At 45.9% G+C, this 23,453-nt stretch overlaps 1 protein-coding gene across 2 annotated transcripts in view; it reads left to right on the forward strand.

Annotated features, from left to right (window-relative positions):
• The window catches only part of GSK3B (glycogen synthase kinase 3 beta), a 198,187-nt gene that overhangs the window by 172,280 nt on the left and 2,454 nt on the right, over positions 1 to 23,453 (forward strand). Inside the window, exons 9-11 of one of the 2 annotated variants that reach the window (XM_068165938.1) lie at positions 5,415 to 5,453; positions 7,851 to 8,037; positions 16,969 to 17,067. In XM_068165938.1, coding sequence (XP_068022039.1) covers positions 5,415 to 5,453; positions 7,851 to 8,037; positions 16,969 to 17,067 — 325 coding nt within the window. The remainder of the gene's footprint in view (positions 1 to 5,414; positions 5,454 to 7,850; positions 8,038 to 16,968; positions 17,068 to 23,453) is intronic. The other variant, XM_068165939.1, reaches the window with a different exon arrangement.

The raw sequence follows: 23,453 nt of genomic DNA on the forward strand, positions 1-23,453 counted from the left end.
TGTTGAGTATCCTCTGTGTGTGTGTGTATGTTCCTTGTTTGTTTTTACCATGCTTAGTTGCTTTACCTTGAATGTTGAATCTTTCTGTGTGCCTAGCAGGGAGTCCTCTTGTCTTCCCCACACTCTGGGACTGGGATGTAAAGAGCCTGGTCTCTCTCATGAGCATGTTTTTCCACTCAACAGAGTCAGTTTCATGTCTTCATCCTGTCCTACTCCTGCTCTCCTGGTTCTTGTCTGGTTTTTAAGCAGATTGTTTTGCTTGTAATGCATCCAAAATGACTGCTCATCCTGTAGATTGGAGGAAGAATACCAAACAGTGAAATGGATAAATAGACAGCTTGTTTTGTCACTTCTAATTATAACTGATGACAAAGGGAAGTTAAAGTCCTTTGGTCAGGAATCTTTTCAGTGGGCTTGCATTTGAATTAAAGCTGAAAATGCAGACCCTTCTTTCACTGTTCAGGGTGTGACCTTCAAAGGCACAGTGGAGATGAGATGTTTCTCTGGGTGCATTCTCAGAATTGGCATAAGTTCATCGTCAAGCAGTGCCGTTCTCCACCTTCCCCCTTCATGTTCCTGATGTCTCCCTTCTGCAGTTTTGTTTGTGTAGCAGCAAAAACCTCTTGAACAACGTGAATGCTCAGGATTTGGATCACCTTTCTTACCTGGACAGCTCTTCAACCTTGACTGCAGATGTTGAGACAAGGGAACACGACAGACATTCTTGGCCAGAAGAAGGGCAGAACTGTCTTTTCCAGCATGAACTGGCGGGGATTTGTGCCTGTTTTCAAATTGCACCCCGACCTCTTTCTGAAGAGCACAGTTCTGTTTTTCACTTGGTACATAATGATTCTCCAAGCAGAGTGAAAACAGCTCTGCTGGAGACTAACTTCAAAGGGGAAAAACCCAAGTTTTTCTGGCAAGTTCATGTTTCCCAGCTCCTTCTGTAGAAGCCATGATTTTTGAAATCTATTCTCCCCATCTAAAGGATGAGAAAAGAAGGCAGGTTGGTGGGGTGGTAAATCACCCTGCCTCTGCCCAATTTCTGTGCAGTAAAGAAAGTACTGCTTAGCAATAAATGAATGAGCACTAATGTCACATGAAGACATTGATTGCATCAGTGCAACTACAGAAATCAAATGCTAAGTTTAACATGTCTTCTGCAATGCTCCATCTGTTTAACTGTCCCATTGCAACATGTCTGTCTAGGCTGTTCAGAGTGGCTGCCCCATCAAGGCTGAGATCACTTCCAGAGGTATATTTTTGAGGGTGCTCTGTGAGGAGAAGGGGAGCAGTTTTGCTCTGCTTAGCTTCATTGCTTTCCTTTTTAGAGCTTGATCACGCACCAAGTAATAAATGCTAGCTTTTTCAGTGTCTGCCTGCTCCTCAGTTGGAGGAGCCCAGTAACAAGTGTGTGGTCTCAACAAGAAGTAGTTTTGGAGACAGGTTCCTGGTCCTCTTCCCAGTTCTGTGTTGGCTCATTTGTAAGCCACTTAACCCTTCTGTCTTTATTTCATTTTCCCCTGTGTGTGTTAAGTGCCATCTGAACAGGGATTCCTGACTAACAAGGCGTTAACTATTTAGGAGCTGCTCTTTAGGGGGATTTAATCAGAGAAGGAAGCTGGGGGGCTTCTGTATATCTTGAAATAACTCCCAACACCAGTTCTGTGTTTCATGGACTTCTTTTAACCTTCATTTGTAACATGAGTTTTATGCATATCAAAAATAGCTAAATGATGGATTTCAGAAATCCCCTTCTGAAATTCTGGGGCCCTTACAACAATACTGATCCCAAGGGCAGAGCTTCAGGTGCAGCTTTGAGTTTTTGTGTCGGAGTTCAGTTCATCCATGGCCATCTTGCACGTGTCTCTTCCCTCTCCTTTTTTTGTTTGTGGACAACATCATGTTTGCCATAAGTTACTCCATATTAAACTTGAGTGATCAAAGCCTGTCTTCGTGTCATAAAGTGGTGGTAGTTGCATTTTTTGGAAGTTGATTTGAGGGTCACATCCTACATCTGATGACTTTGCTGGTGAACAGTACGAGGTTTGGGTGAAAGGGAGGAGACTTCTCTCTTACCTAATATTCATGTGCCATCAAAAACGCACTTACAACCTGAAAGGAGATGTGCACAGACTGTCAGCCTGAATCGGTGGTGTGGGTGGTTCTTGGCAAAAGCATGTGAGTCTCTGAAGCTGGTGAGGAAAATTTTAACTGTGGTGTCACAAACTTGATGTGTTAGCAACAGATGTCACTTTCAGAAGCCTCTGCTCTCTTGGGGAGCACAGCATGCGAGCGGTATTCACAATCTGCATGCAAACCGCACAGCAGTTGATGGCATGAAGTCATGTCTTTTAATACATGCTGGCTAGAAGAGCACCTTGGTGTAACATTGCAAAGCTTTGGCTGCAGGGCTTAATTAGACCAAGACGACAGAGCTCCGTGTTGCGCATGGAAAGCCTGTTTGAAGAATGTCAATGAACCAAAAGTCGGAGGAACCATTCTGTTGCAACAATACTTAGCTCTTGCCCCATGTGGTTTTATTTGAGACCTGAATGTTGATGTGAGTGAAAAGAAATAGGAGAAGCCTGTGCTTTCCATGTTTTATTTCTTTCATCTTTCCATGCATGCAAAAAAATAAATCAATCAAAAAATATTTCAGAAGGGGCATGAACTCCACCACACAGGTAGGACCTATTTCAAATTAGTAAGGTAAAAAGTGACTCCTCTGCTAGATCACAAAGACTCTGTCTAAGCTGAAGTTCCTTGGGGATGAGGGCTGCATGCCCCAGAGGCATTTAAGCCTGGGAATTGCTTTTGGAGTGTCCCTGCCCATGGCAGGGGTGTTGGAACTAGATGATCCTTGTGGTCCCTTCCAACCCTGAATGAAACTATGAAACTATGAATAAACTATGTTCAAGAAAGTGGTAGTTCCAGAAAAATTAAGAAGGAGTAACAGAAACAAATTTGTGTTGATAGCAGCATAACTTAGAAAGGAGAGAGGAGGGTGTCTGGCCTTGCTGTCTAGCTGTTACACTCTGTCAGTGCTTGAGCATCACCAGCATGCCTGAACAAAGAAAGAGCTTGCACTGGTCCCTCAGCTATTCAGTCAGGTATAGATTTATTGGGATCTGAAGGGGGGGGGGGTGGGAAGAAAGGAAAACAAACAAACAAACAAAACCTGCACCGAAAAGGTGTGCCTTGGGATGAGTTGGCATTTCCAATAGGCGTGATCGTTCGGAGAGCTGTCTAACTCGGCAAACCGACAAGTAAAAAGAGACAACCAAAAAACAAACACACACAAAAAATAAAAACCAACCAAAAAAAAAAACCCACCAAACACAAAAAACCCCAAACCAACAAAAAAAACACACAAAAAAAACCCCAAACCAAAAAAAGGCAAACAAAGAAAGAAGTGAACTTCATTTGCTTTGCAGAAGCAAGAGGGTTTGCGTTATGTGAGTGCAAAATTTACCTTGAAGAATATTGTATGTAAAGCCTTTTTTTTTTTCCTTTTTTATCTTTATTTTCTTCTTTTTCTTTTTATTTTTCTTTATCTTTTTTTTTTGCATTTATTTACCTCCAAAACAGGTTCATTTTTTAAAATGCAAACTTGAGCCTTCAGTCCCTCCTGTGGACAAAGCAGCCTTGCGCGAGGTCTTGTTTTCATTTTAGCAAAATGAATTGCCGCGCCGGTGGGGTAGTATTGGATGGCTTCAAAAGTTCCTGTCAGTGGTTTTATTTTTGGTTTGGGTTTGGTTTCTTTTTTGTTTTGCTTTGCTTTGTTTTGTTTTGTTTTGTTTTGTTTTGTTTTCTTTGTGGACTTGCTGTGCCTTTTGCCCAGCCATATTTAGCCTGCATACCGAATGTCAGTCCGCCCAAACGCTTTACTTTGTGCACTTAGCTTTTCCCCCTCTCCTTAATTTGTGTTTTATTTCTTTCTCCCTTTTTTTCTTCCCCTCTCCCCCTTTCTTTTCATTTATTTATTTATTTATTTATTTATTTATTTTCCCCCCTTTTTACTTTCAGCCAGGTGTAATTTAGACCGAGACAGACTTTGCTCCAACGGGCCGGATTTTAGTCCGTGCACTAAATTTTAGTCCGCAGACTAAAAAATAATCCGCGGATTATTTACTAAACCAATTCCCTCACTGAGAACTGCTGAGGCCTCGGAACTCCTGCTGAGCCACGTGTGCAAGGGGCTTCATAGCTCACAACTTCCATCTTCGGTCTGCCCTCCCAGCCCTTCCAGCCATGGAGCGCCAGGACTACCATTGTCGCCTTGGCTTTGGCGCCCCGTGGCATGGAAGTGCTGGTGTCTCCATTGCCGTGGGCGGCGGCCACTCATGTAGTTCTCGGTGGGCAAATTGGGCAGCATTCCTGGTGGAACTGTGTTGAATGGGAAGAGCTAAGAGACTGCAGGGAGTTTTGCTCTTATTTCTTAGGGTGTTATTCAGATGGGAGGTGGGAGTGGACAAATTGAGGGGGGAAAAAAATTCTTAGTAGGGGGTGTGATGGGTATGAGGGAGAATAAACCCGCAGTAGAGAGCAACTCAGTCCATACCCGTGGACAAATTGAGGGGGAAAAAAATTCTTAGTAGGGGGTGTGATGGGTATGAGGGAGAATAAACCCGCAGTAGAGAGCAACTCAGTCCATACCCAATTTCCTGAGGTGGTACATCCAGTTCCTGAAGAATCCTAAAGAGATAACACCAGCAAACAAAATCCAGTGGCGGGGAAGTCAATCCAAACTGAAGAATAATCCGCGGCGGCCTGAGGCACTCGTAGCTCACACAAATTAAGAGCATCCAAATTCCAATACTGATAATGGATTTTTACTTTCTCTTCAGCATAAATTATGAATTGCTTAGGGGGGGGTGGGGTGTTGGGGTTTTTTGGAGACAAAAAAAAAAAGAGTTAAAAGCCAAACCCAAAACCACCCAAAAGCTTACATTGTGTCTCTGGGACCGGTTAACGAGTGGGATGCACCTCTGGGGACAAAACTAATCTGGCCCCCGTTGTCTGTGGACGTCTATATCCAGGACCAAGGACTGCAAATTCTTTATGATGGGAATTTCAATTACCCTTTTAGTTCAAGTTAAGAGTTTTAATTTCCATTTTTGTTTTTATTTTTTTTAGTAAATGCACTGGCATTGGAACATAAATTTAATAGAGAGATGTTTCTATACTATGCCTCACCATTGCACAATCAATTTTTTTTTGGCATACACTGTGGTGAAGTTGGACTTGCTGCTATGGAGACTGATGTTTAAAGTTTCTAATTGTATAAACATTTTCTATGTCCCCCACACCATGGATTTCTTATAATATTGGCTATATTTTTCCTTGCTGGACTATTCTCTTTTGGATTGACTCCCCCTGTTTGGATTATTTCACTGCATTATCATCTTTAGGACTCGTCAGGAACAGGACATTTCACCTCAGGAGTACGGGTATGTACTTAAACATTTTTTCAAATTCCTAGGCCTAGCCTTGAGAGAAACCCCCCCAAAAAAAAAGAAAGGAAAAAAAAAAGCTAGAAGTGAAATTTTAGTTCAAACTGCATCCTTGAGGCAGTAGCCAGGCAAATATTGTAACACAAGGCAGTAGAGATGGGCGCAGACCTGTAACTCATTTCATATGTTAGTCATCGCTTGTTGCAGGAAGAGGCCATGTGAGGCCTTTTACTTTTAGAGTTTATTCTTCTTCCTTTTTTCCCCTTCCCTGGTTTGAAGCACCTAGAGCAGAGTTTGCAAGCTGCCTGACCCACGAGACTAACTGCAGATCTAAATGCAGGCTGAGCAGTTCTCAGCAGGGTTCAGGAAACATGTAAAGGTTTTACTGACTTAAAAATTAGGAGTTGAAGAGCAGACAAATAAGAGCTTCTTTTACAGATGACAAATTTATGACTATCTACTAGTTTGCTCAAGATAAAGGCTTGTAGTCCTTGCCTTAAAGAGGTTTTTTTTCCTTCTCCCTTTTTAAACGTCTGTATAGTAGCTGATAAGTGAGCTGTCCTGAGGGAAAAAACACAGCTGAGAGTGAAGCACTTCAGTTTCAAGCTATGGGAAATCAAACATCAGTGCAGAGGTGCATGAGGGACACCTCAGTAGTTTAACCTCGTGTTGAATATGAAGTGGCTTCACTTCTGTGGGTTTACCTCAAGACCTACTCATTTGGAGTGAAAAAAAAACCCAAACATTATAAACATAAGCAGGTTGGTTTGTTTTTAATTGGAGACAGTCTTTGATTTTTATTCTGGTCAGGCCACGACTCAGGAGTGATACAAGTGCACCGTGGTCAGCGATCCAAGCTTTGCAGGCAGCAGGCACAAGCAGCTTCTGTTGTCCCTCCACATGACCATACATTCACAGCACAGCAATCAGCAGTTCTCTGCCGGCAGTCTTGAGCTAAAGCCTTTATTTTCATCATTATGGAAAAAAAAACCCAACCTTTTGGGTTGTTTTGCCAAGCAGCAGAGTAACCTGCTAAGAGAAATAAATCATGCTCTTTAGGTATCTGGATTTTGACTCCCCAGATCAGGATTACCTCCCACATAAGTTAGTGCAGCCCTCACTGCTACAAACCCAGGTGCTTCTGTGCCAGCTGGGCACCAAGGGGATAAAATTGCAGTCCCTGGAGAACTTAGCATTTATGCTTGATTTGCTTTCAAGACAGCATATGTGTCTTTGGTTTAAAACTTACTTAAGGACATTTGCTTGTTCAAGTTTGTCATCTGTGATTAATTAGCATGTCATGCACTGATCTTTTTTAATTGTTTCACTGTTTTTTGCTCCTTGGTGCTGTGTGGCTTGGATTCACTTGCACTGGTGCAAAAGCATTTTGGATTCGTTCAGTTCTTACCAAAAATGCTGGCCTCGGAACTTAACACTTGCACCCTCCCCATTCCTTTTTTCCCCCCAGTCTGTGTATCATCTGCAACTTGGTGAGAAACAAGTGCTTAAGGAGGCCATCTGGGTCACCTCCTCTTTTGCTTTAGATGTAATAGGAAAGGAGAGGCAGGGTGTGATTAGTGGTGGGTAGAGCGGTTGTTAGGAGGTTTAAAACACAGCTGCAGTGGAGGACTCCTTTTTATAGTCACTCAAGGTAAAAAAAATTCTGTTGGAGTAAAGTAGTTGGTTCTTTTGACACAATTTTCAGCTGTCCTTCCAAATACCAAATGTGCAGGAATTACCCCAACAAACTTATGGGAATGATTTGCCAGAATAAGGTCACACAGAGACTAACTTGCAAATTAGAGCTAGACGTTTCCTGCACCCCACCCGTACTTTCCTTGTTGTTCTCCAAAGTTGAACAGCAGCCTCCATAGCAACAATCTGACCTGCCTGCCTGCTAAAGTCCATGTGAATAAGACTTCATTCACTAGCCAAAAACCCCCAAAGAAACAAACAAAAAACCATAGCGGGACCTTATTCAATGTTTACATTCAGTGAATCCTGCTCATTTGAACCTTCCACCCCACCTTCACTCTCCACTCCATCCCATATGCATGGCTGGTAGCACCTGTCTGTGTGTATCATGGTTTTTGAATGAGTTTCCCTTGGTTCCTAAAGTTGTTTTTTCTGAGTGCACTCTCATGAAGTCTCTTGCTGGCATTGCACCTTCACTCTAGTGCAAGAGGTTGCAATTAACCCTTTCTCGACCCCAGGAACTGGATTTTCCCATACTTACTGGAGGACTTTGATTAGCACAAACCACAAGTTTGTTCCAGCTTGTTGGGCAATGAGAGGTTTAATTGCTCTGCCTTGCTTTTGGTCAACAGAGAAAAGAGGCACACTCAGACAACCCGTTTCTCCTTGCTTGTTTTGTGCTTGTGTTTCCTCGCCCAGGTCTTCCGGCCCCGCACTCCGCCAGAAGCGATTGCGCTATGCAGCCGTCTGCTGGAGTACACCCCCACCGCCCGCCTGACGCCCCTGGAGGCCTGCGCGCATTCTTTCTTCGACGAACTACGGGACCCAAACGTCAAGCTACCAAATGGGCGAGAGAAACCTGCACTCTTCAACTTCACCACTCAAGGTAGCCTGCAAGCCTTCAATAGAATTAGAACAGAGTAAATTAACCAGGTTGGAAGAGAGCTTTGAGATCAAGTCCAACCTAGCACCCAACACCATCTAATCAACTAAACCATAGCGCCAAGCACCCCATCCAGTCTCTTCCTAAACACCTCCAGGGATGGTGACTCCACCACCTCCCTGGGCAGCACATTCCAATGGCCAGTCTCTTTCTGTGAAAAACTTCTTCCTTACATCCAGCCTAAACCTCCCGGGCACAGCTTGAGACCATGTCCTCTTGTTCTGGTGCTGCTTGTCTGGGAGAAGAGACCAACCCCCTCCTGGCTACAACCTCCCTTCAGGTAGTTGTAGAGAGCAATAAGGTCTCCCCTGAGCCTCCTCTTCTCCAGGCTAAACAACCCCAGCTCCCTCAGCCTCTCCTCACAGAACTGTGCTCCACACTCCTCCCCAGCTTTGTTGCCCTTCTCTGGACATCTTCCAGCAACTCAACATCTTTCCTAAACTGAGGGGCCCAGAACTGGACACAGGACTCAAGGTGTGGCCTAACCAGTGCTGAGTACAGGGTCACAATGACTTCCCTGCTCCTGCTGGCCACACTGTTCCTGATATAGGAAGAAGTGCTTTGAGAAATGTTCATTGTAATAATGCAGGTGACACTCTCTCAAAAGTGAAGATCTCTGAGCAGGGCTGAGGTTATTAAGTGGTTGCATAACCAGCTATTCACTTCAAAGAGAGAGGAAGAGAACATGGAGAAATGGGTTAGAATTTCCATGATGACTGATGCCCCTGATTCAAATTTCATACAGGGTACCAAGGGTTGGAATCACCATCCCTGGAGGTGTTCAAAAGAGGATTGGACATGGCACTTGAAGTTTGGTTAGTCATGAGGTGTTGGGTGAGAGGTTGGACTTGATGATCTCTGAGGTCTTTTCCAGCCTTATTGATTCTGTGATTGCATGAAGAAGGCTTGCATTTGCAGTTCAATGTCTGCTGGTGGTTTTGAGTGAAATACCCAATCAGTGGACCATGGAGATTAGATTATCATTTGGGAGATGATCCTGCTCCTTTACACCTGAAGTGCCATAGCAAGGACTGACACAGTCTCAAGCTGCGCCAGGGGAGGTTTAGACTCGAGGTGAGGAGAAAGTTCTTCACCGAGCGAGTCATTCGTCATTGGAATGTGCTGCCCAGGGAGGTGGTGGAGTCACCATCCCTGGAGGTGTTCAAGAGGGGCTTGGATGTGGCACTTGGTGCCATGGTCTAGTCATGGGGTCTGTGTTGATAGGTTGGACTCGATGATCTTCGAGGTCTCTTCAAACCTTAGCGATGCTGTGATACTTGGTTTGGCAGGGAGGTTGCAGTGGTGCTGCCCATTTTGCTTCCTGATAAGGGATAAATAGAGGTTTTGGTGTCCAGCCCTGATGTGCTATATGGTCATGTGACATTGCATTGACTTGGTCATTTGGGAACAGCAGAAGTGACAGACAAGCAAGGCTTTGATTTGAAGCAGGATTGGTATCAAATTTTAAAAGCATTCACTTTGTTTTTTCCCCACAGAAGTCAGAAATACAAAACTGATACCCTCCCCTTGAATAGTTTTGCCTGCCAAGACAGAGAATGTGAGAAGTATGGTAGAGAAATATGCAAGTAATTAATGTCAGAGCACATTTTTGTTAGTTATTAGCTGCCAGTTCTCACTCTTGGAGCAAGAGCAGATCTATGTGCATTTGCTGTTGAAAGCCCCAAACACCTTTTTGGCTCAGTGAGCATCCATGTCGTTTTTCAGGCTCTTTAGTGTCTGCAGTGCTTATCTGCCAAAATGTGAAACAGAGCTCTCTTTCAACATGTGGAGTCCTTTTACAGTTAAAACACAAGAAGGTGTTCAGGAGGAGACTTGACAGGGTGCTTGGTGGCATGGTTTAGTTGGTTGGGTGGTGTTGGATGATAGGTTGGACATGATGATCTTGAAGGTCTCTTCCAACTTGGTCTGGTCTGGTCTGTTCCCTTCTCCCTTCCCTTCTCCCTTCCCTTCTCCCTTCCCTTCTCCCTTCCCTTCTCCCTTCCCTTCTCCCTTCCCTTCTCCCTTCCCTTCTCCCTTCCCTTCTCCCTTCCCTTCTCCCTTCCCTTCTCCCTTCCCTTCTCCCTTCCCTTCTCCCTTCCCTTCTCCCTTCCCTTCTCCCTTCCCTTCTCCCTTCCCTTCTCCCTTCCCTTCTCCCTTCCCTTCTCCCTTCCCTTCTCCCTTCTCTTCTCCCTTCCCTTCTCCCTTCCCTTCTCCCTTCCCTTCTCCCTTCCCTTCTCCCTTCCCTTCTCCCTTCCCTTCTCCCTTCCCTTCTCCCTTCCCTTCTCCCTTCCCTTCTCCCTTCCCTTCTCCCTTCCCTTCTCCCTTCCCTTCTCCCTTCCCTTCTCCCTTCCCTTCTCCCTTCCCTTCTCCCTTCCCTTCTCCCTTCCCTTCTCCCTTCCCTTCTCCCTTCCCTTCCCTTCTCTTCTCAGAGAAATAAGCTTATAGCTTACTTCAAATGGTTGTCTTGCAGAAGGTAAATATGTTGAATACACTAAAACATTTCCCAAAGCAAGATCACCTTAGTGCTCAAGAAAAGAGCTTGTGCTTCCAAATCACTGTCTTCTTAACTGCTTTCTGCATCTAAGTTTAGTAATTATGTTACAGGTCCTTTCTTGTCACAGCACTCATGAATTACCTTCCCTTTCTAAGGACATCTTTGGTACCTAAGGTAGTTGGTTTTGCTCTCAATAGCTTAAAGCAGATTCCCCCCTGTTTTTGAAAGTATCTCTCCCTGGTTTTCAGTAAGATTTGGCCTATCTACTACATGCAAACAGGGATTTTTACAAGGGTTGGAAAGCTCTGTGGTGAGTCATGGTTTTAAATCCTTAGTGGAAAAATAAATGTATGTATTGAGAATATGTCCCTGGTTTCCACCCAGGCAGCATGGAAACAGTTGGGTAAGCTACCCTAATGCTCAATTAAATGTAAAGCTCCTCTTTAGCCATCCTGAGGAGCAGATGTGCTCTTCCCTTGTGCAATGAATCATGGGAATGGCTAAAAAACAAAAAAAATCACTTCCAGTGGAGCTGTTTTCTTAGGATTCAGAAAAGCATTCTTCTGTCACTGGCAAGTATCAGCTTTGCTATCTAAAATGGGGAGGCAGGGGGAAAAAAAACAACATGATAGGATAGGATAGGATAGGATAGGATAGGATAGGATAGGATAGGATAGGATAGGATAGGATAGGATGGGATGGGATGGGATGGGATGGGACGGGACAGGACAGGACAGGACAGGATAGGACAGGACAGGATAGGACAGGACAGGACAGGACCAGGTTGGAAGAGACCTTCAAGATCATCATGTCCAACCTATCACCCAACACCACCTAATCAACTAAACCATGGCACCAAGCACCCTATCAAGTCTGTTCCTGAACACCTCCAATGATGGTGACTCCACCACCCCCTCTGGCAGCCCATTCCAATGGGCAATCACTCTCTCTGTGTAGAACTCCCTCCTAACATCCAGCCTAAACCTCCTCTGGTGCAGCCTAAGTCTGTGTCCTCTTCTTCTGGTGCTGGTTGCCTGGGAGAAGAGACCAACCCCCACCTGGCTACAACCTCCCTTCAGGTAGTTGGAGAGAGCAATAAGGTCACCCCTGAGTCTCCTCTTCACCAACAAAAAAACACATACACCCAACCCCCCCCCCCCCCCCCAATACCAAAACAACAAAAACCCCACCCAAAACTAGGTGGTGTTTAAAGTAAATGAATACATGGCTTACCACAGTGATTTTTAAGAGCTTTGTAGTTAGTAAATGTGCAGCAGTGAGCCTGACTGCAAGCTGAAGATAAACAAGAAGCCTTTGCTTCTCCTGTGACCACTGTGCAGTTCTCGCTCTTTACCCAGACTGTGCAAGGTCCCATCAAATTGGCCAGTCCAAAGCAGGAATCCCAACTGGGAGGAGCATCCAGAGCATTGGCAATCAGAGAGTGACTCAGGTTAAGTCATCTGTGGTAATTTGAAAGGTGATGAAAGACACCCTTTTGTTGTGAGCAGCGTTTGTTTTCAACAGGCGATATTAAGTTTTAGAGTAAGTGTTTCATTTGGCTATCACCAGTTGCTTGAAATTCATGAAGTAGGAGGTAGCTGCAGAAGGCCTGAGGGCAAAGCTCTTAGAAACAACATGAACCTGACCACTGGTGATGCCTTGGATTGATTTTTCAGAAAGCAGCCAATGTGCTGATCTGGGTACTGATGCTGTTCAGATAGAGCTGAGGAGCCGGAGGGGGAAAGCAGCGAGAGTGTATGGAACATAAAGATCATAGTGCACTACTTGTGGAGCCTGCAGGTGCTTCCTTCATTGCAGAGATGAGATCTGTTGGAGGTAGCTTTATCTGGTCATTCTTTGTGTCATGCCTTTGAAGTTTCTTGTAGTCTTTAAACAGCTGTTGGCTGCCTAATTGGGGTTGGAAAAAATTACTTTGACCAAAGAGGTTTCTCCACTAGCCTCAGAGCTGCAGGTCCATGGCTGTTACAGCTGCAAGACAGAAAGCACTTTTTCCTTTAGAACCTGAATTTTCACTCAATCTGTGGAGTGACAACCATTTCCTAAATGCCTTGTAATGTGGCAGTGCTTGTGCTGGGGCACAGATGTTACTGTCACTCCGTGCTGGCCGTTAAAGACTTAAGATTTGTCTGTGATTCAGCACTTAGGAATGGTTATCAGGCTCCTTAATGGCTTTTTTTGCTGAAGTGTTTTGGTCTTGTTGGGTTTGGGGGGGGTGATTTCTGATTATTTTTTTTATTACTATTTTTTATGAGACTAGGTCATGACCTTTAAAAGGAGAAATTTTGTTTGGTTGGTTTTATTTAACAACCCTTTCATTTTTAACCAAACTCTTTCAGTGTGACCAGAAATCATGAGTAGGACCATTTGCATGCCAGTTGGAATATTGCTGCTCAGGGCATGTGGAGGGGGAAAGAAAGGAAAACAAAGCTTGTGCTTTGTTTTGTGGGGACAGAGACTTGGGGGTGCTGGTGGAGGAGAAGCTCAACAGGAGCTCTCAGTGTGCACTTGCAGCCCAGAAAGCCAATCAGATCCTGGGCTGCATCAGGAGAAGTGTGGCCAGCAGGGCAAGGGAGGTGATTCTCCCCCTCTGCTCAGCCCTGGTGAGACCCCACCTGGAGTACTGCCTCCAGTTCTGGAGCCCCTATTCCAAGAGGGATCTGGAGGTGCTGGAAGGTGTCCAGAGAAGGGCCACGAGGATGAGCAGAGGGCTGGAGCACCTCTGCTGTGAGGACAGACTGAAGGAGTTGGGGCTGTTCAGTCTGGAGAAGAGAAGGCTCCCAGGTGACCTCATTGTGGCCTTCCAGTATCTGAAGGGGGCCTACAGGAAGGCTGGGGAGGGACTGCTCAGGATCTCAGGGAGTGATAGGACTAGGGGGAATGGAATGAAGCTGGAGGTGGGGAGGAAGTTCTTCCCCATGAGAGTGGTGAAGCCCTGGAATGGGTTGTCCAGGGAGGTGGTTGGGGCCCTGTCCCTGGAGGTGTTTAAGCCCAGGCTGGATGAGGCTGTGGCCAGGCTGATGTAGTGTGGGGTGTCCCTGCCCATGGCAGGGGGGTTGGAACTAGATGATCCATGTGGTCCCTTCCAACCCTGACTGATTCTATGATTCTATGGTAAGTTTGTTAGTGTGACAAAGCACACGTGGCACAAGGCTCATCGTTCCAGGGGATTCTGAGGGTGTTGCTATATCGAATATACCAACACTGAGAAAGAGCACTGCAGTGTTTCCAAGCTGTAAGTGTTTTCTTGCCTTTGGGACACACAGATGATCTTGTGTTCTAGCAGAGCTGGACAATTTCATTCCTTCTCTTTTTCTGAGGTGTAAACTGGCTGCCAATGGTGTGACTGGATCCAGGAGAAAGCCAAAGCTTTTCTCCCAGCTGATGTGAATGGGAGTTTAGCCTCAGAGATGAATTGGTATAGCTGCTCTTCACATGGTGTTGAAAACTTTGTCTGGATTGCCTTGGTCACAGTACCACCTTGCAGCACTATTGGTTGTAATTAACCCAAGTTTGATTTAGATAAGCAGGCTACAGTTCAACAGCTTGTCCAAATAATGTGCTGGAAATCACTGGGAATAAAGGTACTCAATACTTAAAATACAGGCTTTAGATACACCACAGGTCAAGCTTCTCCTTGGTGTTGAAATATCTTGTCCTTACAGACAGGATGGCTGCAAAAATAGGACAGAACAAAAGTTCAAACAAGTTCTCAAGCGAAACTATTAAACTTCAGCCAAGAGTTCCATTTGCTTTGGTTATTTCTTGTCTAAATTGGCTTGCTCCTCTTAAGTGAGGCATCAAGACAATTGGAGCATGTTGAATGTAAGGAACTTCATACCAACAAAGATAATGTGGGGTTTGAGAAGGGAGCAGGATCAGTCTTCTGGTCTTCATGCAAGCTGTTTAAGGTAGCTCCAGAGCCATGGTTATATTTGCCTTTAAAAGGACAAAGCCACGTTTGCCATGAGCTGGCCTTGCATAAGGAGGTGTTCTGACAGCATTAGACAGACATACAGGAGGAATGAGAAGGGGCTTGTAGTGCCATTGCAGTGGTTCTTTGCCTGCAGTGATGCAGGAGTTCTATAGCTGCAACCTCAAGGCACCACTTAGCACCAGTAGGTAGTAGCTGTGATTTGGTTTCCTTGAAGTTTTAGCTCTGACTTTGTTTTGGTCACAGCCCCGTGTTGCTGCCAGTGATGAGCAGAAAATAATGCTGAGGTAGTAGAAACTTTCAGAGGAGTGAGGTAAACAGCAGATTCCCAGGTACAACAGATCTGAGAAGTGGCTTTGGAAAAAACACTGAAGGAGCAATGTTTGTTAGCACAGAGCAGCTAATGCTCAAGATTGTATTGAAGTATCAGTTTATCACTGGTGTTCAGCTTCAACACTCGAGGATTCCTGTTGCTTCAGTTTGTTTCCCCATTTAAAATGGAGGCTTGTGAATTCTGAATGCTATTACAAATATGTGAATTCTGCAGTAGTCACATGTGGATTTGAAGATTAGTGTTTGTGCAGGCAGCCAGTACCAGAACAAGAGGACACAGTCTCAGGCTGCGCCAGGGGAGGTTTAGGCTGGAGGTTAGGAAGAAGTTCTATACAGAGAGAGTGATTGCCCATTGGAATGGGCTGCCCAAGGAGGTGGTGGAGTCACCATCATTGGAGGTGTTCAGGGGGAGACTTGATGGGGTGCTTGGTGCCATGGTTTAGTTGATTAGGTGGTGTTGGATTGGTTGATGGGTTGGACATGATGATCTTGAGGGTCTCTTCCAACCTGGTCTATCCTATCCTATCCTATCCTATCCTATCCTATCCTATCCTATCCTATCCTATCCTATCCTATCCTATCCTATCCTATCCTATCCTATCCTATCCTATCCTATCCTATCCTATCCTATCCTATCCTATCCTATATGTTGTGAGTACTGAGGCTTTCTAGAAGGACTAGCTCAGTCTTAGACCTGAATGGAGTGTTACAGAATAGCTTGTATGGGTATGCAGGGAGCATTGCAACTTCTCTTTGGTTCTAGACTGAAGTTCTGAAACACAGTCTCAAAATGTGTAGTAATAAGAGGCTTACAAGCAGGCAAGAGCCTTCTGCATCTGGCCCTCCTAGCAGTAAAGAAGCCTAATGTATCTTAATTGGGGGGGCGGAGGGAATAAATCACCCTCTAGCCTACTGATCCCTTTAGGCCCTAAGTTTAAAGCTCATGTTAAAGAAAAGCAATAACCTCTTAAATACAAGGCCAAGTAATTTAAGACTGTGTACAAGCCCCCTTACTGAACACATGATGTGATTTGGATGGGTTTCTGTACAGCCCTTGCTATCTGGAGGTCATGTGTGAAAGGTGTCTATTCTCACTTCCCCAGGTGACCTCCAGGAGCTCCAAAACTCAGTCAGCCTCTTCACATGAGGTGACCGTTCACATCCTTTCAACCAGATGTTGCTTTCTCAAGGGACAGCCAATCATTCCTTTGTCTGAAATAAACAGGACGTGTCTTGCCTAAGCTTAGTCCCTCCTTCTGCAAGGCACTGAATTCTCTTGAAAGGGTGCCAGAAGATTGTCATTTGTTGGCGGTGTGTTGCCCTTAATCCTCCCACAGTTGTGCCTGTGAGATGCCTGTTTCTCCTTCTGACACACATTGAAGCTATATTAGTTTTGGAGCCTACAAGACAGGACTATTTTTTCTTTGGTTAATGTCTTCAGAAAGAATGATTGCATCATTTTGTTGTCTACTTAAATTGCCCAGCAGACCAATTCCCTTTGCTTTTCTTTGTGGATTTAAAGGACATCTTACTTCTTGGCCTTGGTCAAGGAGAGATTGGTCTTGGGTTCCTGAGTCCTTGAGGAAAGGGGTGATTGAGTGAGCCAAAGAACTGAATCCCTGAAGCTCTTGGAGCAACTGTCCCAGCTGCTCACTTGCTTGCTGAACCAGTGCCCAAAGCAGCACTGCTGTTACCAACCTTCTCCTTGAGACTTGACTGCAAGTGAGTTTGTGAAGAGAGTCCTTCCAGTGCTCAGAAGGAAATGACATTATCAGGCCCTTGATAAGGAACAGGCCTGGCTGGTTCTTTGCTCCCAAGCCACTGTCTTTCTCTAGGAAACAGCTCCCTTGCACCACTACTTGTAGTTCTGACAGTCTTACTCTGGAGGTTGTCATGCCAGATACCATTGTGGTTGTACTTCTTGTTGGTCAGCAGAGATGAAAATGTAATGTGACCTTTGGCTGTAAGGGCATGTGTTGTGCCTGAGGTTGCTGCTGGGGGGGGGGGGGGAGTGGGGAACCCAAGGAGTTGAGCCTGCATGTGGGGCACTCTGTAGGTGATGAGCTAACTCTTGTTTGTTCCACCTCCCTTCTAGAACTGTCAAGTAACCCATCTCTGGCTTCGATCCTCATCCCTGCTCATGCCCGGAACCAAGCAGCTGCTTCAACCCCTACAAATGCTACAGCGGCCTCAGGTGAGAACACCTCCCTCCCTTCCTCTCTCCCCCACTTCCTCCTTCCCCACCCATGCTGCCTCTGGCTTGGCACCTTCCTTCTGCTGAGGCCTGCAAGCTACCTTGACCCTTGGGGTGAACAGGGAAGAAGGGTTTGTTCAGCATCACCTGAAATTCAGTCTTGATAGGTGCCAGTTTGGCTGCTAGCTGAGGTCACCAACCCACATCCTACCTCAGGGTGCTTAAGCTCTGCCTTCAACCTTTTAGTTGTTTGATCCTTCTCACTGAGACTTCCACTACTAAAAAAACATTCTCACCTGCTTTTTAGCAAATTGTGTGGATCAGCTTGCACCTAATTTCTGAGTTTTCAGCCAGTCTAAAACTAATCCTGACTTGGAGCGTGAGTTTGTGATGCTTAGGAAGAGAAGCAGCAGCTGGCTTAGTACATGTGGCCTCCATGGAGCTGGGATGGAGAGGATCTGGGGTTTTTTGCCCCCAAAGGCATTAGCACTTAAGAGTCCAGTTTGGGAGTTCAGTCAGTTGTACTTACTGCTTCATCTAAGCAGTTTCAGTTCTTACCAAGTTTGTTTGTGTCATCCTTGAGCACAAGGCAGACACTTTTGGGTTTTCACAAAGCACTGAGTGAACTTCTTTTTACCTCTCATGTCCCCTCTCAAGTTTCTATCCAGAACCTTTTAAAAGCTGACTGTTGGCCTCTAGCCCACTCCATATTGCATTCTGTTCCCAGTGAAAGCTTAAAAGCCTGGTGATACCAGTTGCAAGACTCCCAGGGAAAATCCCAGGTGCAGCAGGATGTGGCAGAGGTGATTCAGTACATGGCACTCCTCCTCTGAGTCAGCACACCAGCCAGCTGTCTCAGGGCTTGGGCAGCCAGAGGTAGGCTGCAAAATGGGTGTGCTTCCACACATATCCTGGATGCTCCTCAGTCCCATTGGACAAGGGCTGTGACCCCCTTCTGAGGTGCAGGACACTCACTGAACGTAAGATAGCTGATAAGGAGAAGCCCTAATTAAAAAGGCTTCCTTGAAACGTGCAGGAAAGCATTTGCAGGTGGATGTGCTGAACAGCTGCTTGCTACCTGATGCACCTGGTCCAACCAGTGCTGTACAGAAAGTATTGTCATGCTCAGGATGGATAGATGCAGCCAGGTTTGAAAGATGAGGCTTGACTCTGACACTAAAGTCAGAGTGGATACAAGGTAGAGCCTGTACAATCTGTGTGCTTCACGTTCAGGAGAAAGCAGAATTGCTGTTTTCAGGTTTAGGGTGTTTGTTTCACACACTTGGCAGTATTGTGCAAACAGTCATGTGCTCTGTTTCCCTTCTGTGTGCATCTGTTGCTTGAGAGCAGGGGAGTGGGGAGCAGAGAGAGTAGTAAAAGTAATCATAAAGCTACAAAATCAAACATGGAAAATGATTTGTAGCTCTTCTGAGAATTACTGCTCCATTTAATGTCCTTTTCATGCCTTTCAGGAGCTCTCTTTGCCAAGATACAAGCTTTGAGGAATTAGTGGGGTTAAGGAATCTGTTTTCACCCAGCATTCTCCAAGAGTCCATGTGGGGTTTAGGCTGAGCCCTAAATACGACACGTACAAACCCAAGCAAACAAAAGCTCCCAAACCCCAACAACTTATTGACACCAATACTTTCAAACCCCCTGTTTGCAAGCACTGCTGATTTGGGATAGGTCCTCTTGTTCAAAAGCCAAAGAAAAAAGTATCCTGGCAGCCTTGAAAGAAGTTATGAAATAAAGTTCAGTCCTGGGCAACTTGCAGCTTTGGGTTTCTGCTGCACAGCTGCTCAGTAGTTTCTTACTCACGTGGGGTTCTCACAGCAGGTGCTGGGAGCTTCATCAGAGCTGTGATTTTTAGCATTGGGCCCTGTTCATCTGTTGTGTGCATGCTGATGTTACACACTTAGCAGGATATTTTTAAGAGGTCACTTCTTTCCCTTTACTACTCCCCACCCATCCTAGGGCACTGAATTTCTGTTTCTTCAGTAGCTGCTAAAGCAGCGTAGGAGCAATTCCCCCACCTTAACCCAGGGCATCCCAATGGGCAGGAGACTTTCTGCAGAATATTTGCTTGTGTGACTAAGCAGTACACATCCACACACTACTCTTTTGAGTGGTGAAGGTGCAACAAAATGTAGCTCTTGGGGCAATGCAAAGGGCAAAGCAAGTTAGATGCAACTGTCATTCACATTACAGTGTGTAACTTCTGCCTCCCTCTAGCACGCAGAACCCATACTGTGGTTTGAGTGTCCCTTGTTATAGCCAGGGTAGTTGCCTACTCTGTAAGCTTTGAGGCATAGGTGCACCTACATTTGAAGTGCAGAGTGCTAGAGCATCTCTGTGGATAACCTATGGTGAGTTGTTGTTACCTGGTAGCAGATAGCTACTCCATTTTCATAGCTGTCATGTTGGTGTGCAGCCATGTCAGAACCTCAGCTTCCTGACAGAGCAAGTATCACAGTATCACAGTATAACTAAGGTTGGAAATGACCTCAAGGATCATCGAGTCCAACCTATCAACACAGACCCCATGACTAGACCATGGCACCAAGTGCCACGTCCAATCCCCTCTTGAACACCTCCAGGGACGGTGACTCCACCACCTCCCTGGGCAGCACATTCCAATGACAAACAACTCGCTCGGTGAACTTTCTCCTCACCTTGAGTCTAAACCTCCCCTGGCGCAGCTTGAGACTGTGTCCCCTTGTTCTGGTGCTGGTGAAGCACTGCATTTTGTCATGCACTGAGGCAGGGTCATAGCTGGAAAATAACTAGAACAATTAGGTCTGTTTGTCCAAAATCTCCCAAAGTGGTGTTTGCCAGGAGACTTAGTGGTGTGGTGTTGAGAGAGAAAAATTTGCTCTTCAACATGCCACGTTAACAGGCTGAGTGTCATGAAGCCAGCAGCCCTTGCACCAAGCCAGGTGGCACACATCTGCATTCTTAAAGTTACTGAAAGTGAGTAATTTTGGTTAACTGATAGATTCACAGTGATGATTTCAAGACTGATGTAACAGTAAGCATGATCACAGTTGTAGGGGAGTTATTGCAGCTAGTTTCTGAGTGTTAAAAACCTGCCTTCGTTGTACGTTTCCTCTTCTCTTGAGGCTTAAAGCTGGACTGTACAAATGGAACCTGGCTTTGCAGTCAGTGTGTGAAGCCTTGAATTCACCTGACTGTCCCTTGTCACTGTTAGTGGGACATCTAAATCAAAGTGGAGGAAAAGGGAGTTGTTGGGCTCTGCTTGAAATGGTGTGCCAGCTCTCTGTGAACTATACTGTCGGCTGCTGATGAGGAATCCCACTGCAGCTTGACTCGTGTGGACGCTGGCTTGATCTCCCTGGAGGAGGATGGTTTCATAGCTGTGCAGCCACAGCATCTTAGAGGGGAGCATGCAGACCCAGCTGAATGTGTGGCTGCTCACATGACTACACGTTTTCCTTCCCGGATCAGCCAGCAGCAGTAGTTCCCTCTCTGTTAGTCAGCGTTAGGACGGGAAGAGTGTAATTGCCATCTGCAGGGGAGTTGCGGCAGCAGGGGCGCTGGGGTCATCGGCTGAGGCATCCCGCTGTGCTGATCCCCTGTAATCCCCAATGCAGTGTCTGCCTGAACTTTCAGCAACAAAAGAGATTAGAGCTGGTGCTACCTGCCGGTGCCTGGCAGCTGAAAAGCACCACAGTGCTCCATAAAATAAGACTGAGTGCATTCAGGGTAGCAGGACAAGAGGGACAAGCAATGTGCTGAGATGTCTGCAAGCAGGGATGTGCCCACGTCAGTCCAAGGAGCAAAACTTGCATGCTTCAGGCTCACCAGTTTTGCCACAAGCTCTGGATTTCTACATCCCATATGCTGCCACGATAGGAAAACCAAGCTTTTCTCCTCCTCCTTCTCCTCTTTGTCCTGTCAGCTGTCCTGTAAGAATTCCCAGGCTGGTGGTGGTTTTGTGTCTGTATCTTTGCAGATGAGCAGCACAGTGTGTCAGCGTTACAAAGCCAACCAGCTAATGCTGTCATTAGTGCTAATGGGCTTTCTCAGACTGAGTTGGCGCCTCTGGCTTTCTCTGAACTGTAGCCCCATCTTTCCTTTCCTTGAGCTCTCTGGGGAGTGTCACCTGCCTTCCAAGAAAGTTCAGGCATTGCTTGGAGGCAAAAACAGAATTGGAGGAGGTGCTCTACATCAGTGAGAGATGCTTCTGCCCTCTGGAAGAACTTTTGAAAGCAGCTGACATTTAAGCCCCAATGTGGTTTCTTTGCACCCCTAGGCAGAGGTGTCAGAATGGGTAGTTTAGGACAAAGAGGCTGCCCTGACCTCAAGCCACAGTCTGCTCTGTAGTCCTCTGCGCAGTACTGGAGGCTGTGTGTCAGCTCCTAGTCTCACTCCCCAGCAGGGCTTCCCCCATGACACAGGGATCTTTACAAAGCAGATGCTTTAACAGCATTGCTGAAGGCCTCAATTTTTTTCCCCTCAGGCCCAAACACTGTTTTCTGCTGGTGAGGAGGAGTAAACTCCAGTTGTGTTCTTTCTGTGGTGCTTTAGTGAAGAGATGCTGGAACAAACCTCTCTTTGTTCCCCCAAACGTCTCATCAATGCAGAGTCAAAGAACGAGCCAGAATGTCAAACTGCTGCATTTTCTTGCCTGTTTGGAGCCAGTACAGCCTTGAGCAGGCTCTGCACTCTGTCTGGGGTGGATTTCTGTATGTTGTGCTGAAAAGCCCCACATAAATGGTGTTGGGTTGCATCACCTGGTTTGTTTCTTTTTTAACAAGTGGTCTGTGTATGTCTCTCCCCTTTGAGTGATGACGGAAAGGGAGCATATGTTACAGGAAGTGGCTCCAGCCCCTTGTCTCTGTTTTTTTTCCCCTTTATCTCTGCTCAGTAGCAATGTAATGATAACAATTTCAGCCTCTGCTGTCTTCAGGAACAGGAGATCAAAAGGCACATTTCCTTTCAGCAAATGAAATACAAGCACTTTCTGTGCACATACAGAGAAATCCGCTGCCAGCGGTACAGGCTCCAGCTGGACTGCTCGCATCAGGCACGGCAGATGTTGCACTGATTGGAGTTTAGCCATACCTGAAAATGCAATCTAGAACAGGCACAGTGAGAGTTTAAAGTGTGGGCTGTTAGCTGTCCAGCTGGGTTGCTTTTGATTGCCATGCTCATCGTTGGTCTGCATGCTTGTGGGATTTCAGAGCTGCTCCTTCGTGGGAACTCTCCGCGCAGGAGGACCTCCCTCACGAGCAAGGACAGCTCCCAGATAACGTTGGTACTGTCCTCATGCTGCCTTGGTGCTTTGTCTTTTTCATCATAGTGGCCATTCCTTTGTGAGGGAGGGGTTGCAATTAATTTGAGGTGAGAGGGAAGGGAATGGGAAACTCCCAGAGCAGCTGTCTGGCATACTCTGCCCACAGGAGGATTTCAGTTTCTTCCCACATGCTCCTCCTCAGCATTTCCTTTTCAAATAGACATCATCCTCTCTTCCCACTTGTCCCTTGTGTTGCTGGGTGCTGCTGTTTGATTTCCTATTTCATGTTCAAGTTACTGAATTTGTAACTTGCCAAGTACTGTCCATCTCCAGATTCTCCCTCGTGTTCTTACCTTCACTTGTGGCTGCAGTTCCAGCTACAGTCGGGTTAGTGTGGCAGGAGAGGAGAGCAGTTTCATTAGCAGGTGGCCATGCAGCATTGCCCAAGGCTGTGTTGCCTCAAGAGCTCTTCTGTGCTGGAGAAGTACCACTGCTCCCCCACTGCCCACCAGTTGTCTTCTGCCATGCCTGTTACTTGTGCTAGTCATAGTGTACTCCAGTCTGTGCTCAGTAAATCTGTTCTTTCTTTTTATGAGCCCTTTTCCCTCTGTCTCTCCAAATGCACTATTTGCCCAGCCTGCCCTCTTCTGTGCTGAGATAAGAAGTCTTCCTGTTTTTTTACCCTGTTGTAGTGTTGATGGTTTTGCTTAAACCAAGCAGCAGAAATGCATGACAATCTCCTGTAGAAAACCTCTTAGTGACTGTTAACCATCCCATATTTATTATTTCATGTGTTTAACCATTCATCCTCTTACCTTTCTGCCACCACCTTCATTAGATGCCACATAGAATGGCTCCAGATGAAGTTGGTGCAGTTCTGTTTTTCCCTCCCTTGCCAACTCCCCTCATGCTAAGAACAACTGCTTTAGAGGAGATGCCTAATGCATGTGAGCCATGAGAACACAGATACAGCCAATTGCCTTTGGGTGTTTCTTTGCAGTCCCTGGGTTTTCTTGGAATGAACTTCAACTTGAGAGGAAACAGCTTCACGTTGTACCAGGGGAGGTTTATGTTGGCTTTTAGAAGAAAATTCTTCACTGAAATGGTTCTCAAAACTGGAACAGGCTCC

This window comes from Melanerpes formicivorus, unplaced genomic scaffold (assembly GCF_026170545.1).
Source record: "Melanerpes formicivorus ecotype bairdi unplaced genomic scaffold, bMelFor1.0.p_v2 SCAF_95, whole genome shotgun sequence".
In the NCBI taxonomy this organism is placed as follows: domain Eukaryota; kingdom Metazoa; phylum Chordata; class Aves; order Piciformes; family Picidae; genus Melanerpes; species Melanerpes formicivorus.